This window comes from Liolophura sinensis, chromosome 12 (assembly GCF_032854445.1).
Source record: "Liolophura sinensis isolate JHLJ2023 chromosome 12, CUHK_Ljap_v2, whole genome shotgun sequence".
NCBI lineage: Eukaryota > Metazoa > Mollusca > Polyplacophora > Chitonida > Chitonidae > Liolophura > Liolophura sinensis.
This window is the reverse complement of record NC_088306.1, coordinates 20,504,611-20,521,027: the sequence shown is the minus strand read 5'-3', so window position 1 is coordinate 20,521,027 and position 16,417 is coordinate 20,504,611. Positions and strand designations below refer to the sequence as shown.

The 16,417-nt window shown below is 37.2% G+C and overlaps 1 protein-coding gene across 1 annotated transcript in view; it reads right to left on the bottom strand.

Annotated features, from left to right (window-relative positions):
* Nucleotides 1–16,417, bottom strand: part of LOC135479069 (propionyl-CoA carboxylase beta chain, mitochondrial-like) — a 46,361-nt gene that overhangs the window by 27,331 nt on the left and 2,613 nt on the right. Inside the window, exons 3-8 of the mRNA XM_064758787.1 lie at nt 15,679–15,747; nt 14,792–14,848; nt 13,167–13,280; nt 12,225–12,285; nt 11,318–11,367; nt 10,273–10,314 (exon numbers count right to left, since the gene is read on the bottom strand). Of these exons, the coding sequence (XP_064614857.1) occupies nt 10,273–10,314; nt 11,318–11,367; nt 12,225–12,285; nt 13,167–13,280; nt 14,792–14,848; nt 15,679–15,747 (393 nt within the window). The remainder of the gene's footprint in view (nt 1–10,272; nt 10,315–11,317; nt 11,368–12,224; nt 12,286–13,166; nt 13,281–14,791; nt 14,849–15,678; nt 15,748–16,417) is intronic.

The window sequence follows — 16,417 nt, the reverse complement described above, 5'->3', positions numbered from 1 at the left end:
TCTTTGTTTGTGATCGTAAGATAAAATGCTGAAATATCAGATAACTTTTTATATTCACCATTAAATTCACTCTTTGTCTGTGATCGTAAGATAAAATGCTGAAATATCAGATAACTTTTTATATTCACCATTAAATTCACTCTTTGTTTGTGATCGTAAGATAAAATGCTAAAATATCAGATAACTTTTTATATTCACCATTAAATTCATTCTTTGTTTGTGATCGTAAGATAAAATGCTGAAATATCAGATAACTTTTTTTATTCACCATTAAATTCACTCTTTGTTTGGGATCGTAAGATAAAATGCTGAAATATCAGATAACTTTTTTTATTCACCATTAAATTCATTCTTTGTTTGGGATCGTAAGATAAAATGCTGAAATATCAGATAACTTTTTATATTCACCATTAAATTCATTCTTTGTTTGGGATCGTAAGATAAAATGCTGAAATATCAGATAACTTTTTATATTCACCATTAAATTCATTCTTTTTTGGGATCGTAAGATAAAATGCTGAAATATCAGATAACTTTTTATATTCACCATTAAATTCATTCTTTTTTGGGATTGTAAGATAAAATGCTGAAATATCAGATAACATTTGTTTTTTTAACTTATCTTATTTGTGAATTATGTCAATCAGTGAAATACAAGGCTTCAAAATCACATAGAGAGAGATGAAGAAATTAGGGTATCTAAAGTCACCGACCTTTTGCGGTGTATACCAGAATGTAAAGTATAAAGTCAGACCCAGCCAGGCTGAGAAATGTCTGACAAGACTTTGTCAGCTGGTGCAAATAAAAAAGGTAAGGTTACAAAACATGGCAGCCATAAAAACCACAATGGTGAGTAAATGTGCTGAGGAAACAGCACATGTTTCTTGCACACAGTTTCTGACAGCTAATTCCCATGTGTCCTTTTGTAAACAGATAAGACAAAGGCTAAGTACCTGAATGTTTTATTGTATCTCAGTTTTGAGGTACGAGGTGCCCCTGAGAGATTGCTCCACTAAACGGCAGTAATTAGCCCCAAAACTTTTCCACATTCAATCAGCACTTACATGCACGTGGTCAGGACACACTGCAAAGCATATAGATACATGGAGGTTGCATGCTTTAGAACTGAGTGAGAAAGTCTAATGAAATCAAATATAAATGTACTGTTTCAAATCATAGTCAATTAATTGACTTCCAACACTGTTCCCCTTTTCTTCATTATCTTTGTGTTTCCTTGTCGTTTAATATCATGCTCACACCATTTTCAAGCATGTTTTACTTATGTGTTGAATATGGTTTTATGTGTGAAGGAAACTGGATTGCAGGGGAAATCAGCCGACTTCTGGCAAGTTACAGGCAAACTTTCCTTCCTGTCACTTAATGATATGCGCTCCATTTTAACAGAAGACAAATGGTCCTCAACAATTGTAAGATTGCGCCACATGCACGGCCACACAAGCTTTATAGTCTCAACAAGACCGCAGTTAATGGTGGTAACTGGGTACTCCGCAAATTTCCTGTCCAAGGTTTGACCTGGCAACTCACGTTTTCAAGTGACTAAAAGATACGTTTTCTTTATAAAGTCAAAACCTTGTAAAGGAATTCACATCATCTGTGACACAACAATATACCAGCCTATAGATCTTTTTGAACAGTCACCAAACAATGCTGCTCTGTTTTCACCACAGTTATCTGATTGTGTTATCGGACATTTGAATTTATTTCTAAGAAATCTGACTGTTTATGCATGCCTGTCTTTCAATTATCTGTAAATCACTAAGCTTGGACAGCCGTTCAATTTGACCGTACAGTAAATCTTGTTTTCAACAAAACAGAGAAATATTAAAGGTTATATTCTGAATGCCTACATGTATGTGAGAATGAGAAGTGTTTTAATTCACAGCGCAGTTTCTTTATAAAAAAAAAAAAAACTGCACTTAACGTCACTTGATAAAGTAAGGGCTTCATGAAAGATTTGAATCAGCGCTGGATCTACCACTAATCCCCAACACCTACGCCTTTATGCGTGACAAAAAACAACATGTCTACAATTACATGTGTAATAGTCTTACTTAAAGCCCACCCTTGTATTTATTAAAGGGATCATGATAAATGTAATACAAAATTTGATTAACCAAAAGTCATTAAGATTTTTTTTAAACTTTGTCTAGCTGGGTAAGTGAAAAGAACATGTGTCAACATATTTTTATTCAGTATACTACTGTTTATAACTCACAACTTTATACATTTCTCAGCAGCAAACATTTAACAGATACATTTAACAGACACCACATGTGCATGTAGAAAAGGCTCTTTGATGAATAGATATTCATCCAGTAAACGTATTTGAAATTGATCTAACTTCACTTACTGGGTTTTAACAACAAACTCCAAGAGTGCAGTGCTTGAAGTACTTCTTTCTTTATTTATTTGATTGAAACGCAGTATTCAAAAATATTTCATTTATACAACGGCGGTCAGCATTATCGTGGTATGAAACAGGGGAAAAACACAACCATCAGCAGGAAGCTGACAGACCGTCACATGTACGACTTGAGACAAAGCCATCATGAGCTGGACCTGAACTCAAGGCGGCTGCGGTCAATTCAAGGCAAACTTTCTGTCCACAGTTTCCAAGATTTCCGAAGCAAAGAAATTTTCAAATTTTTGTTCATCGGTGTGCTGGAATTTGTGTTGCTTCCAAGGTTTCCGAAGAATTCTGAGATGGTTTCCACGATTTTTTTCTGAGGCCTCAAATTTGGAAAAGCTCGGAAAAACTTGGAATTCCAAGCATTTTCTTGGATTTCCAAAGATTTTTTAATGTATTTTCCAAGGACAATGGGGAGAGGTCCCTTGCTGTGCTCGGATAAAGTAGTCCGTATATACATGTTAGCCATACAGGTTACTGATCTGAGAACATAAAAGCTAACATAACAACTTTCTGAAGCAGGTGTTGACAATTTACAAACAACTGCTTGTCTGAGTTCAAGAGGTAAAGACATATTAAGTTGTATGCATGTTCCACTGCAGGCTACAGCTATCACTTTATAATTATTCCTCCTCTTTTATTTTTGACTATTCAATGTGTACAATTGTGTATACAAGTATATATATTTTGAAAGCCATTGATTCTTGATTGAAAAAAAACAAAAAACAACAACAACAAAAAAAACAACAACACATTTTGAGACTGTTTTGAGATGCAAAGTTAGAATCAAATAGCAGCCAGTTTTAGCCAGAACTGTTGAATGTTATTAACCAGTGAAAGTTTTAACCATGAAATTGTTAAGAATGAATCTCAAGAGATATGAAAGACACTAGTCTGTATTGGACATATCTACGATACTTAACTGATACAAATATGCATAAAGAACCTTGTATAGAAAGGTTGCCTGTTTTTAATAACCTTCAAAAGTTGCCAGTTTTTAACCACAAAAAAGTTGCCTTTCTTTAAACCCTGGAAACATTAATCAGCAGCTTAGGTTACTGGATACTTGTACAATTCTGGTCTGTCATGCGAGCATACATACACATATTAAATTCCTCAACCTTTTCGCACATGAAAGAGCAACTTTCCGTGCAATTTATAGGCCTACACATTTTTAATTCGATTCTGGGGAACAAAACTACATTGGTTCAATTGGCCAGTTTCAGGGCTTTACAAAACAGAATAATGCCTTCAAAATATGTTTGAATAAACAGATTGCAAACATGTGAAAAGGCTGAAAAATGACTGTAGTAAATGACACATTAACATGTTCTCTGCCAGCCAAGCCAGTTCATGGGCCTCAGTGATAAATTTAGCCGGTGTATTACCTGGCATTTATGTCAAGTCTTTAGGTGGGATTGTTGGTGAAATGAGACCTTACAGTAACAAGCACTGACTATTCCTGTTGTTTTCACATCGAAGCTGGTTCTCATCATGACAGGACAGACTGGTTCTCATTGAGAGGCTCAAAGTGTCGGCCTGTCAGAGGCCATACAAGAGAACATCCACATACAGACCTATGTACAGTTCTGACTAGGAGCGGCTATATGGGCACTGACAGGCAGCCAGATTGGCACAACTTTAATGTATCAGGTTGATTATGAGGCTCTAGGAGATACAATTATGTGTCATCATTATGACCATAGGATTTATTGTATTTAGCATTTTTCAAGTGACAAATTCTGCTTGAATGTGATTGATTCATCCACATTAAATGCTTTTGGAGAAGTTTGATTAATTTCTTATCAGAAAGACTTAATTATTGCATCAAAAGAAACAATTTTGGCTTTTCTATGCTTCTGAAGGTGTATTTTTACAAAGCGAACTTTAGATGAAAATCTGTAGGCCTTAATACCTAAGGTAAGGAAAGGTATGAAGAGAGTTACACTGAGGTAAGAGCATAGATAGTTGTGATTAGGTTTGTGCACTTATGATGAAATAAATGAAATACTGTAGGCCTCAATACTCAAAAAGGTATGAAGAGAGTTACACTGAGGTAAGAGCATAGATAGTTGTGATGAGGTTCACGCACTTATGATGAAATAAATGAAATACTGTAGGCGTCAATACTCAAAAAGGTATGAAGAGAGTTACACTGAAGTAAGAGTATAGATAGTTGTGATTAGGTTTGTGCACTTATGATGAAATAAATGAAATACTGTAGGCCTCAATACTCAAAAAGGTATGAAGAGAGTTACACTGAGGTAAGAGCATAGATAGTTGTGATGAGGTTCACGCACTTATGATGAAATAAATGAAATACTGTAGGCGTCAATACTCAAAAAGGTATGAAGAGAGTTACACTGAGGTAAGAGTATAGATAGTTGTGATTAGGTTTGTGCACTTATGATGAAATAAATGAAATACTGTAGGCCTCAATACTCAAAAAGGTATGAAGAGAGTTACACTGAGGTAAGAGCATAGATAGTTGTGATGAGGTTCATGCACTTGTGATGAAATAAATGAAATACTGTAGGCGTCAATACTCAAAAAGGTATGAAGAGAGTTACACTGAGGTAAGAGTATAGATAGTTGTGATGAGGTTCATGCACTTAAGATGAAATAAATGAAGTACTGTAGGCCTCAATACTCAAAAAGGTATGAAGAGAGTTACACTGAGGTAAGAGCATAGATAGTTGTGATGAGGTTCATGCACTTGTGATGAAATAAATGAAATACTGTAGGCGTCAATACTCAAAAAGGTATGAAGAGAGTTACACTGAGGTAAGAGTATAGATAGTTGTGATGAGGTTCATGCACTTAAGATGAAATAAATGAAGTACTGTAGGCCTCAATACTCAAAAAGGTATGAAGAGAGTTACACTGAGGTAAGAGTATAGATAGTTGTGATTAGGTTTGTGCACTTATGATGAAATAAATGAAATACTGTAGGCCTCAATACTCAAAAAGGTATGAAGAGAGTTACACTGAGGTAAGAGTATAGATAGTTGTGATGAGGTTCATGCACTTAAGATGAAATAAATGAAGTACTGTAGGCGTCAATACTCAAAAAGGTATGAAGAGAGTTACACTGAGGTAAGAGTATAGATAGTTGTGATTAGGTTTGTGCACTTATGATGAAATAAATGAAATACTGTAGGCGTCAATACTCAAAAAGGTATGAAGAGAGTTACACTGAGGTAAGAGTATAGATAGTTGTGATTAGGTTTGTGCACTTATGATGAAATAAATGAAATACTGTAGGCGTCAATACTCAAAAAGGTATGAAGAGAGTTACACTGAGGTAAGAGTATAGATAGTTGTGATTAGGTTTGTGCACTTATGATAAAATAAATGAAATACTGTAGGCCTCAATACTCAAAAAGGTATGAAGAGAGGTACACTGAGGTAAGAGTATAGATAGTTGTGATGAGGTTCATGCACTTAAGATGAAATAAATGAAATACTGTAGGCGTCAATACTCAAAAAGGTATGAAGAGAGTTACACTGAGGTAAGAGTATAGATAGTTGTGATGAGGTTCATGCACTTAAGATGAAATAAATTAAATACTTATGATGAGGCTCAGGTACCTGTAGTTTCAATGAGGCTTAGATTGTTACAATGCACCTCACAGTCAGACAATCGCACTGATGTTAAAATAGTTGTGAGGTAAAAATAACTACAATTAGGTTGAGATAGTTACAATGAGGCTCACATATGTCCCGACTGTTAGGAACTACTGCCAAGGAAAATGTCTACACTTAGGTACTATCTCATAAGATTTTCACTGAATGTCACAGCTTTGTATCAAAACACTCCTTTTCTCAATTCCAACTTAATAGGGAAGACTCAGATTACTTCTGATATGTGCATTTAAAAACAGTCTAAAGTTGTTCACTGCTTAGTCCATCAACCCTCTGCATGTATGGTGTGATGACAAAATCCGCTTGACATAATATGGTACATACATGTACACTAAGTATGTATAATTAACGTTTCTCACACACTTAGTGACCTGCCAACAGTTTCTCACACACTTAGAGACCTGACAATAGTTTTTCACACATTTAGACACCTGACAAGAGTTTTTCACAAATTTAGAGACCTGACAACAGTTTCTCACACACTTAGTGACCTGACAATAGTTTTTCACACATTTAGAGACCTGACAACAGTTTCTCACACACTTAGTGACCTGACAATAGTTTTTCACACATTTAGAGACCTGACAACAGTTTCTCACACACTTAGTGACCTGACATTAGTTTTTCACACATTTAGAGACCTGACAACAGTTTCTCACACACTTAGTGACCTGACAATAGTTTTTCACACACTTCGAGACCTGACAACAGTTTCTCACACACTTAGTGACCTGACAATAGTTTTTCACACATTTAGAGACCTGACAACAGTTTCTCACACACTTAGTGACCTGACAATAGTTTTTCACACATTTAGAGACCTGACAACAGTTTCTCACACACTTAGAGACCTGACAACAGTTTCTCACACACTTAGTGACCTGACAATACTTTCTCACATACTTAGAGACAAGACAATAGTTTCTCACACACTTAGAGACCTGACAACAGTTTCTCACACACTTAGTGACCTGACAATAGTTTCTCACACACTTAGAGACAAGACAATAGTTTCTCACACACTTAGAGACAAGACAATAGTTTATCACACATTTGGAGACCAGATCAAAGCTTCTAATACACTTGGAGACCAGATCAAGCTTACTCACACACTTAGCGACCAGATCAAACTTTCTCACATGCTTGGAGACCAGATCAAAGCTTCTCATATGCTTAGCGACCAGATCAAAACTTCTCATACGCTTGGAGACCAGATCAAAACATCTCATACAGATGGAGACCAGATCAAACCTTTTCATACACTTGGCGACTAGATCAAACTTTCTCACACACTTGTAGACCTGATCAAGGTTTCTCTCTCTCACACACACACACACACACATAGAAGTGTGGATCAAGATTTTTCACACAATGGGGCACCAGATTCTCACAAGCTCTGTTGATTTTCTCATGCTGATGCCACCATTTCCAACTCAGTCAACAAAACTTCGGTCTTTATTTTGATTCCACAGTTCCCCTCAAAATATTTATCAACACATGGTGCCAGTTAAGAACTGCCAGGCGTATGTATACAAAACACTTTCTCTGTCTGTCTCTTTTTCCCCCAGAAATTCTTAGAGCCATTGTTCCACATTATACATGATGCCATATGCATGTCTGTAATATTTTTTTAACCTAGTGTTCTGCAGGCACCTGTTATAAATATCCATAAAACCGTGTAGATGTAAGTGTACTATATACACTCTTTGTCAGGTAAGTGGCTGACACAATACTCCAAACACTCCCCAACTAATGAAGCTCACATACAAGTTAGGAAATAAATACATGAACGTACAGCTGTAACCTAATTTTTAAGCCTGTTCTCACATACATGCAGTTGTGGCTTTCCCAATGTATGCATATAGCAATATGTCACTTAAACAAAAAATTATTTCCACTGTTTCACAGATTTTGATTCGTTGATTTATATTTGTTATGTATGTAAGATGACGTGTTGATGACGATGAGGAGTCATTATGTGTGGGTACATATATATTGTCTTCTTGTGGCAGTGCGAGTCCATGCCGCCACAGTGCTACTGCCACTGAAGTATCATACCGATGCATGACACCCCACCCAGTCATAGTATACTGAGACCGGGCCAACCAGCCCTGTTTCCTTACTCTAACCTCTCAGCGCTGAGGGCCAAGTTAGGCAGAAACAAGTACCATTTTTAAAGTTTTTTGTATGATCCGACCTGGGCTTGACTCCATGTCCGAGATATATTTTTTATATGAATGTTGATTAACATTATACTCAGGAATTTTTCAGAGGTCAGATTTATGGTTAGTGGATGTCACATTTATGGTTGGTGGAGGCCAGATTTATGGTTAGTGGATTTCAGATTTATGGTTGGTGGAGGTCAGATTTATGGCTGGTGGATTTCAGACTTATGGTTGGTGGAGGTCAGATTTATGGTTGGAGGAAACTGTAAAAGCCTGGAATAAACGACAGCTCTTTACTGCGTACCTGACAACCCTCCTGACTTAAAGTCACAGTTGAACAAGTAAGAGATGGGCTCAAAACTTTGATCACATCAGTTGGAGGCTGACCCACAGACGTGAAAAGAACTCTTTATTCAAATTAACCGGCAAGCCATTATAGCTTAACTTATAAATAAAATTATTCATTCAATTCCAAGCTTGGAACGGGTTTGACTTAATTGGCTCAGTGTCCCGCAGCTTGCTCCATAGCTCACCCAAGTGAATATTTAACTAAGTGCTTCGCTTAATGCAGTCAATCAATCTGAGTACTCAGAAAGCGACCAAGAGCTGGATTTGAACTTGTCACCGTAATGAATCAGAGGTTACCAGAGCACTTCATACCACTTGGCCAGAGAGCTTCCTTTCTTTATGACTTGATGTATCTACTCTACCCACGCATATATAGTACATGTATATTCTGCTTTGCACTAACTCTACCCCATACCACTCTATTTCAGCTGACACAGGGCAGACTTAACTCATCAGAGGTAGGGTAGGGAATTGCAGAGTTAAGATCTCAGGCACTGGCTAATAAGCACTAACAATCCACAGCCTTGTTAAGATTCATTGAAGTGGAGAGGTGTAAGATGTAGGCCAACATATGTATTCTATCAGACAAAACTTCCGCCTGTTACATGCACCTTGGCTGGTTCCCAGAAAGTTCCCAGAGTGTAACTATTCCATTTTTAAATTTTTTTGTGTATGTGTGTACACTGATAGATAATAATAAATTGAATATTTGTATATGTACAGTGACATACTTTCTGTGAACACTTCAATAATTAAAAATTATTAGGGTATTAAACACCACTTTTCACTTAATAAATGAAAAAGTGGAATACTGGTGCTTTACACCAAACTTACTGTCTAAAACAAAACTGATAACTGTAGTCATGTTAAGATTTGGAAATAAAACCTCAGAAAGTGATGCAAATTTAATTCCATTGGTTCCCAAGCTGAGGCAATGAGGTCCCCCACTGGGACCCTTATGTCACCCATTTGGGCAATGGGGTCGTTCACTTTGGGCCATGAGGTCATGTTCTGAGGGCAATGGGGTCACCCACTGAGGGGCAACATGATCAGTCACTGGGGCAATCATTGGGTAATGATGTTATACTCTTGGGGATATGAGGTCACCTACTGGCTGCATATGAGGACACTCTATGGTGGCAATGGAGTCACCCACTACGCCATGGGGACACCCATTGGGCAAATGAGGAAATGGAGTCATTCTCTGGCAGCAATGGGGTCACCCACTTGGAGCAATGGAGTCATCTTCTGGGGGCAATAAGGTCATCCTCCAGAGTCAATGTAGTCACCACTTGCAACAATGGGGTCACCCACTCGGGGCAATATAGTCACCATCTGGGAGCAATGAATCACTCACGTGTGTGTGTGTGTGTGTGTGGGGAAGGGGGGGGGGGGGGAATTGGAGTCACCCACTGAGAAATGGAGTCATTCAATAGGGGCAATGGAGTCACTCAATAGGGGAATTGGAGTTATCTGCTGTGGGCAATGTGGTCACCCATTGGGGCAGTGGAATCCTCGAGGCAACCTCCTCGACATGTCTCCCTCCCTAATTAAAATCACAAATTGGCAGCGTTATGCATATTGAAAATCAAGAGATCTAACCTACATGCAGATGTTGATAAATCATCACAACAAATCAGTAAATAAACTTGAGACAATCAAGAATAAGGTACACAAAACGGTTACCTTGACGACATCGGGGCCAGTGATGAACAAGTAGGAAGTGTCCTGTAATAAAGAGAAAATAAAACGCTTAGTAATTATATCTTACACAGGAATGTTTCACTTTACATGTACATAAGACCAGTGCTGTCTGTGGGTGGTGAAACCAGAGGAAAGCCAGAGGAAAGGATTACACCTCATCAGGTAACTAACAAACTTCCTGACGTGACACTATACCAGGGATTTAGGGATTCTTAAAGCACCAAAAAGACAAAATCTGGACAACAGTTTTTCTAAGACTGATAATCTACTAAGATGAAGTAGCTGACAGCCAGATATTTTAACCAAGCTGTGAGACTACAAATCATGTGCAGACAAAGGGAGATAAATCTGATTCTTTCTTGATGACCCAAGTTGTTCATGAGACTACTCATGAGCAAGGGTAGTTTCAATGCAGCCAAACACAAAGATTATGTTAATTTACATGTCCTTAACATCTACCCTCATTCCTCAAACTCTTCACAAGTGAGAAAGCAGCTTTCAGTGCAATTTACAAACATCTGTCATTTCATTTTGGAGACAAAACTACTTTGGTTGAACTGGTCAGTTTCAAAGCTTCACATGAAGTATGATTTTATTAGTATGCACAGAAAAATGCTTTCAGAATATGCCTGAATAAACACCTTGCAAACATTTGAATAGATTGAAGAGCTACAGTACTCAAGAAATGTAAACCCACGACATCCAGGAAGTTAATGATGAGCTTTTCCATGTATGAAATACAGACCTGCAAGTTATTTGTTTAGCTCATTGGTGTTTTACGCCAAAAGAATATTTCACTTATATGGCGGTGACCAGCAATATGGTGGCAGGAAACCAGGGCAGAACCCGGGCAAACACATGACCATCTGCCGGCTGCTGCAGGCCTTGATCACCAAACACAACACTACCCAAAAGTTCCCAAGATATTACATCTACAGACACATGTATCAGCTCAGGACTGAACTTTGGATTTCCCCTATAGCTGATGGTCTTAAATCTTCGGTTTACATCGTAAAATCTGACTTACCTTGACCATAAAGGTGAAATCTGTCAAAGCAGGAGAATATACAGCTCCACCTGGTGGGGTAAAAGAAATAGTGAAACTACTATAAGAAATTTTTAAAAACGAATGTTGGTTGATGTATTCAGATATCTAGCTGACTTGGAGTACTATGATTTTCAATACTGAATGATGATGATTAAAGCTTTATATGTTTGAGGGTAAAAATAGAGCAGTACAAATTAAAAATAGAGACAGGTTTCTAAGATGTACCCATTGCTGAGGCACACACAATACATTAATGGTAAACAAACTCATAATAAACACATTTAAACATCAGATCAACAGTACCAAAAATCAAATCGAATTGAGACAACCAAAAATTCTATCCACATTAAGACATTAAAGGCTTCAGTCATTACAGCAAGTGAGTGTTTTTGTTGCTCTCGATGTAAATCACACTGGGAATTATATCAATTCAGCATCTCATACCATTCATCAGCCGAGGATAATTACTGGATACAATTGCATCTCTATTTTATCCGTGATTAAAATCATGTCTGGAGCCAAAGGGCAGGCAAAGTGTCACAAATACACTATGACAGCTACTGTCAGATTTCATTCAATGTTCAAAGATACAGTTTTGTAGGGCTAAAGTGTCCATAAAGAACAAAATATGTAGGTGAGAAAATAGCGCTTTTCCAGTCAAAGGGAGATAAATCTGCCTGTAGCATATATATCAGCTGTGTAATTCATATCAAATGCTGTGTGTGTTATCAGGCAATATAAAATAAAATAATAATTAAAAAATGAATTCCAATAAAAATTGAACTAATGATTAACAAGATGAACTTTAATAATGCATGCTGACAGACAAAGAAATTATAAAATTCAAGTACATAGAAAACAGTGGCTAAACAAAAAACAGGATTACCTGCACATGGTCCCATAATGAGCGAGATTTGAGGAATAACACCTGACGCCATCACATTACGCTGCAAAGATAATACATGTAGGAAATATAGTTAATTCAAGTATTGTGTTAAACTGTTTCTTCTTAGATAGAGATTAAAAAACCACTATTATTTATCCCTTTCTCGTAATTCGGATAAAGCCTCTCTAACCTGGGCTGATCAGGTCTAGTTATAAAGCTTGGGTGTGGGCCTAAGTCAGGAGCCTGTTAGGAACGTGCAAAACCTTAGTACAACCTTTCCCCTAGGGCAAGAAATATGTGTATGCAGTAAAAGGTGGTCTATCGTTACGCCTGTAATATTCTGGTTACCATGATCATTTAATTATTGACTAGTATTATTTATTTATTTGATTGGAGTTTTGCACCATATCAAGAATATTTCACTTATACAACGACAGCCAGCATTAAAAGGAGCAGGAACCTGAACAGAGCCTTATGGAGACCCATGACCATCCACAGGTTGTTGCCAGAACTTTAACCATGGTGCATTTAACAACCATGCATTATAATATTTATTTCTTTATTTACTTGATTGGTGTTTTACGCTGTACTTAAGAATATGTCATTTATATGACGTTGGCCAGCATTACGGCGAGAAGAAACCAGGTGTATTATAATAACACTGAGTTCAGGCCATTGGTTTTTTCAGTTCAATTCCAAATGATATTGTTACAGGGTGATATATAAGCACTACCTACCTACAGGCTGAGGGGAATTTCCCTTTAGTCTAGAGGCAGAAGCCTAAACTCCAAACCCAGAGATTGCTGGTTCAAATCCCCAGCTGGTAAGCCCTGCCCACTACCCTTCGCAATACTAATAATTATAACTCTCCTTACATGTTGTATGACTGTTTTGAGGGAAGCTGAATTGAGAATATAACTACAATCAAGACTTTGAACAAACCTGGAAGATGTCAGCATACCCAGCCAGTGATTCCACCCCTTCCTGAATGCGAGCTCCGCCAGAGTCATTCAGCCCAATCACTGGAGCTCCTACCAGCATGGCCTGGTCCATTATCTGAAAAATAGGGGACATGGAAGTTCAAAAGTACATGTAGGTCCAATTCGGAACTTCAATAACTGTATACAGATTCCTAAAAAGATAAAGCAAATATTGGGTTTATCAGAACTTGTACAAGGATGGTATCTATGACTTTTCAGTACCACATGTAGTAGGTTGAAATATTCTGATGTTTGGCATTTTATGAGCTGACTTTTCTGTCTGGTACAAGCAGGTACATTTACAACTCTATCCGTTTATTTATTTATTTGATTGTTGTTTAATGACCTCCTCAAGAATTTTTTACTCATACGATGGCAGTATACTGGGTAAGTGACAGATCTCTGTCAATTTACACACTAGTAAAGGAAAATAGTCTTCAACAAACATTAGATTGTCAAAACTGTTTGTCTTTGGCTGTTTACGGCCAAGTACCGAGAAAACGACAGAATTTAGAAAATCCTTGTCCAAGTCAGGAGTTGAGTCTGCACCTCCTGTGTCCTAGAGACTGACGGGCAAGCATCTCAACCATTCTGTCATGAACACCTCCATCAATTCCATCAGTTTGGATTTTTATAATTTATTTTATTTCACTTATACGACGGCGGCCAGCTTTATGGTGGGAGAAAAGCGGGCATGACCATCCGCAGGTAGCTGCAGACCTTCCCATGTATGGCCGGAGAGAAAGCACCATTCTGGAGTGAAACATTGCTTTCATCACTATTTCAGTCACGTTTAAGCATTGTCTCCATCCTTATAGCCGGCCAGTCACACAACATCCATATATTTACAGTGCTGCTTGACTGGAACACCATGCTGATGACATCATACATGATGCCCCACCCAGTCCATTACATATCAACGACTGGCTAACCAATATTTGGGCCTATGGTAAGCACCAAGTCCTCATTTAACAATTTTTCTCAAAAAAGGAGCACAGCAGTCCTCATGTGTTAAAGCAGAAGAAAACATGGAGCATCAAAACTTATTTGCAAAAATGGTCTTCAATATCTTTGTCAATTTTTATTTCAGTAGAAAAGGGTAAATTTTTTCGGACAACATTTTGGTATTTATTGCCTTTGCATAACAATGTTTTAAATAAGAATGTGATGCATGTCTAATAAATTTATTTCCAGGTAAATTTGTTAAATCCAAACATATGCATTTAACCTGAAATGTGATAATATTTAACATATTAAAACTATAAATATGATAGAAATCCTGGCTGAACGCATTTGTTTGGTGTGTAGACCAAATTTTAGTGCATATATAGTTATTAAACATGTGTTACATCCTCATTTACAACTCTACTATACAAAGGTGGTCCCAATACCCACCATACAAAAATTAATTTCGAGTGCCTTTTTCCCTTTAAAAAAAAATTGAAAACAATTTTGTAGACAACATTTAATACAAACTTTGCACGTTCTTTTATCTGAGCATCAACTTTATGTAATTTCTATCTTTTCTCCACCTTTTATACACTAAAAAGCAAAGACAACCTGACCTTGCAGTTGTCATATAATTACCTTGCAAACTTTCTTCGCATGAGCACCAGATAAACTTCCCCCAAATACAGTGAAATCCTGAAAAAGAAACAGACGCATTTGTACACATTTATATAGTTCTCTGTGACCAGATATTGTGTAAGCCGAGTCAGCATTTCATGAGTCCCATGAGTTCACGCGGATATTGATAAGACAAGGTGAGGGCTCTTGCAGGTCAACACAGCTCAAAGGCAAGATTTTACGGTACTTGCTGGACTGAATACACATTTCGCATAGCCAGGCTTGTCGTCTCAATGGCGCCATTTTTCATCCAAACCTGCGTGAACTCCTGACATTCATGATATGAAGACTTGGTTTATCAAACATATTTCTGAGGAACACTGATGAAGCTGATAATCTGAAGTCTGAAAAGTTCCAGAGTAATAACAACTCACAAAATGCCAGATGGATATCAATATCACATTTCATATGTATCAATATTAAATTTTTCTCACAGTTGTTCTTATCTGAGTGGCCTAGAGCACTGTGTCAAATACCTATTCCCGAAATGACCATACATTTCCTCCATGACTAACCTGCTCATTTTTCGAGATTCTGAGAGTTCTATTGAGTTTAGAAAGGTGTTTTTAGGTTACTTTAAACATGGGATGATATTCTACCGGAAACATTCATCTGCCTATAAAAATGCACTTTTGTGGGCAAAATTTGAGGTCATTTACACATAGATATCATCAATGAGATTCCACCTGTACTATGACTCTTCAATATCCTCCAATGTAGAAAAAACATGAAAGAAATATAGGTCTGACCTAAATTATTCGATTTAAGAATATCAACTATGTTTCATTAGTAAAAGACAAGCATTATTTTTGTGTTTTGTGTTACTAGACAAAGGTGAATGAGTTTACCTGGCTGAAGATGAACACGAGTCTCCCGTTGACTCTACCTCTCCCCGTCACCACGCTGTCCCCTGGGTACTGCAATGTACAACAGGGTCCTAATAATCTCATCAACTGTACATGTATCCGAAGATTTGGTCACTGTTCTTAACAACTGATGGAAAGACTAGAAAATTATTAGGTACACGTGTCTGATTGTGTTACCCAAATAGAGACAAGCGAATTTCGCCATCAAAGTATGGGTTAGTTTTGGCAGACAAATAAGGACAGGCATATCTTTGCAGAGAGTAAAACTTCCAAGATAAGATCTCACCATATGTTGCCGAATTACCAACATTATTATTAGGGGTGTAGAATTTCAGACATCCTGGTTGGTGTTCTATAAAAGATAACACTATAAAACTGTTCCACTGGACAATGTATACTATTTACTGAGGTTGCAGCGACAACGTATCGCCTTCAACAGAGTGTTTGATGCCGCAGCGTAAGTAAATAATATTTTATAATTTTATATTTTTATAACATCATTATTACTTTTGCACTAATTTTTACATGTGTAGTAAGTTATTTATTTCTTTATTTTACAGGTCTTTTCAGGTCTTATTCACAAATATCTAGTTTGTATGTGTGCAGAAAATCATCACACCTGAAAATCATCAGGAACCTACAATAACACACATATACATCCAACAAAATCCTCTGGAGTTAAAATTGTAATAAACTTGTGCTTAATAAACAAGAAGTTATT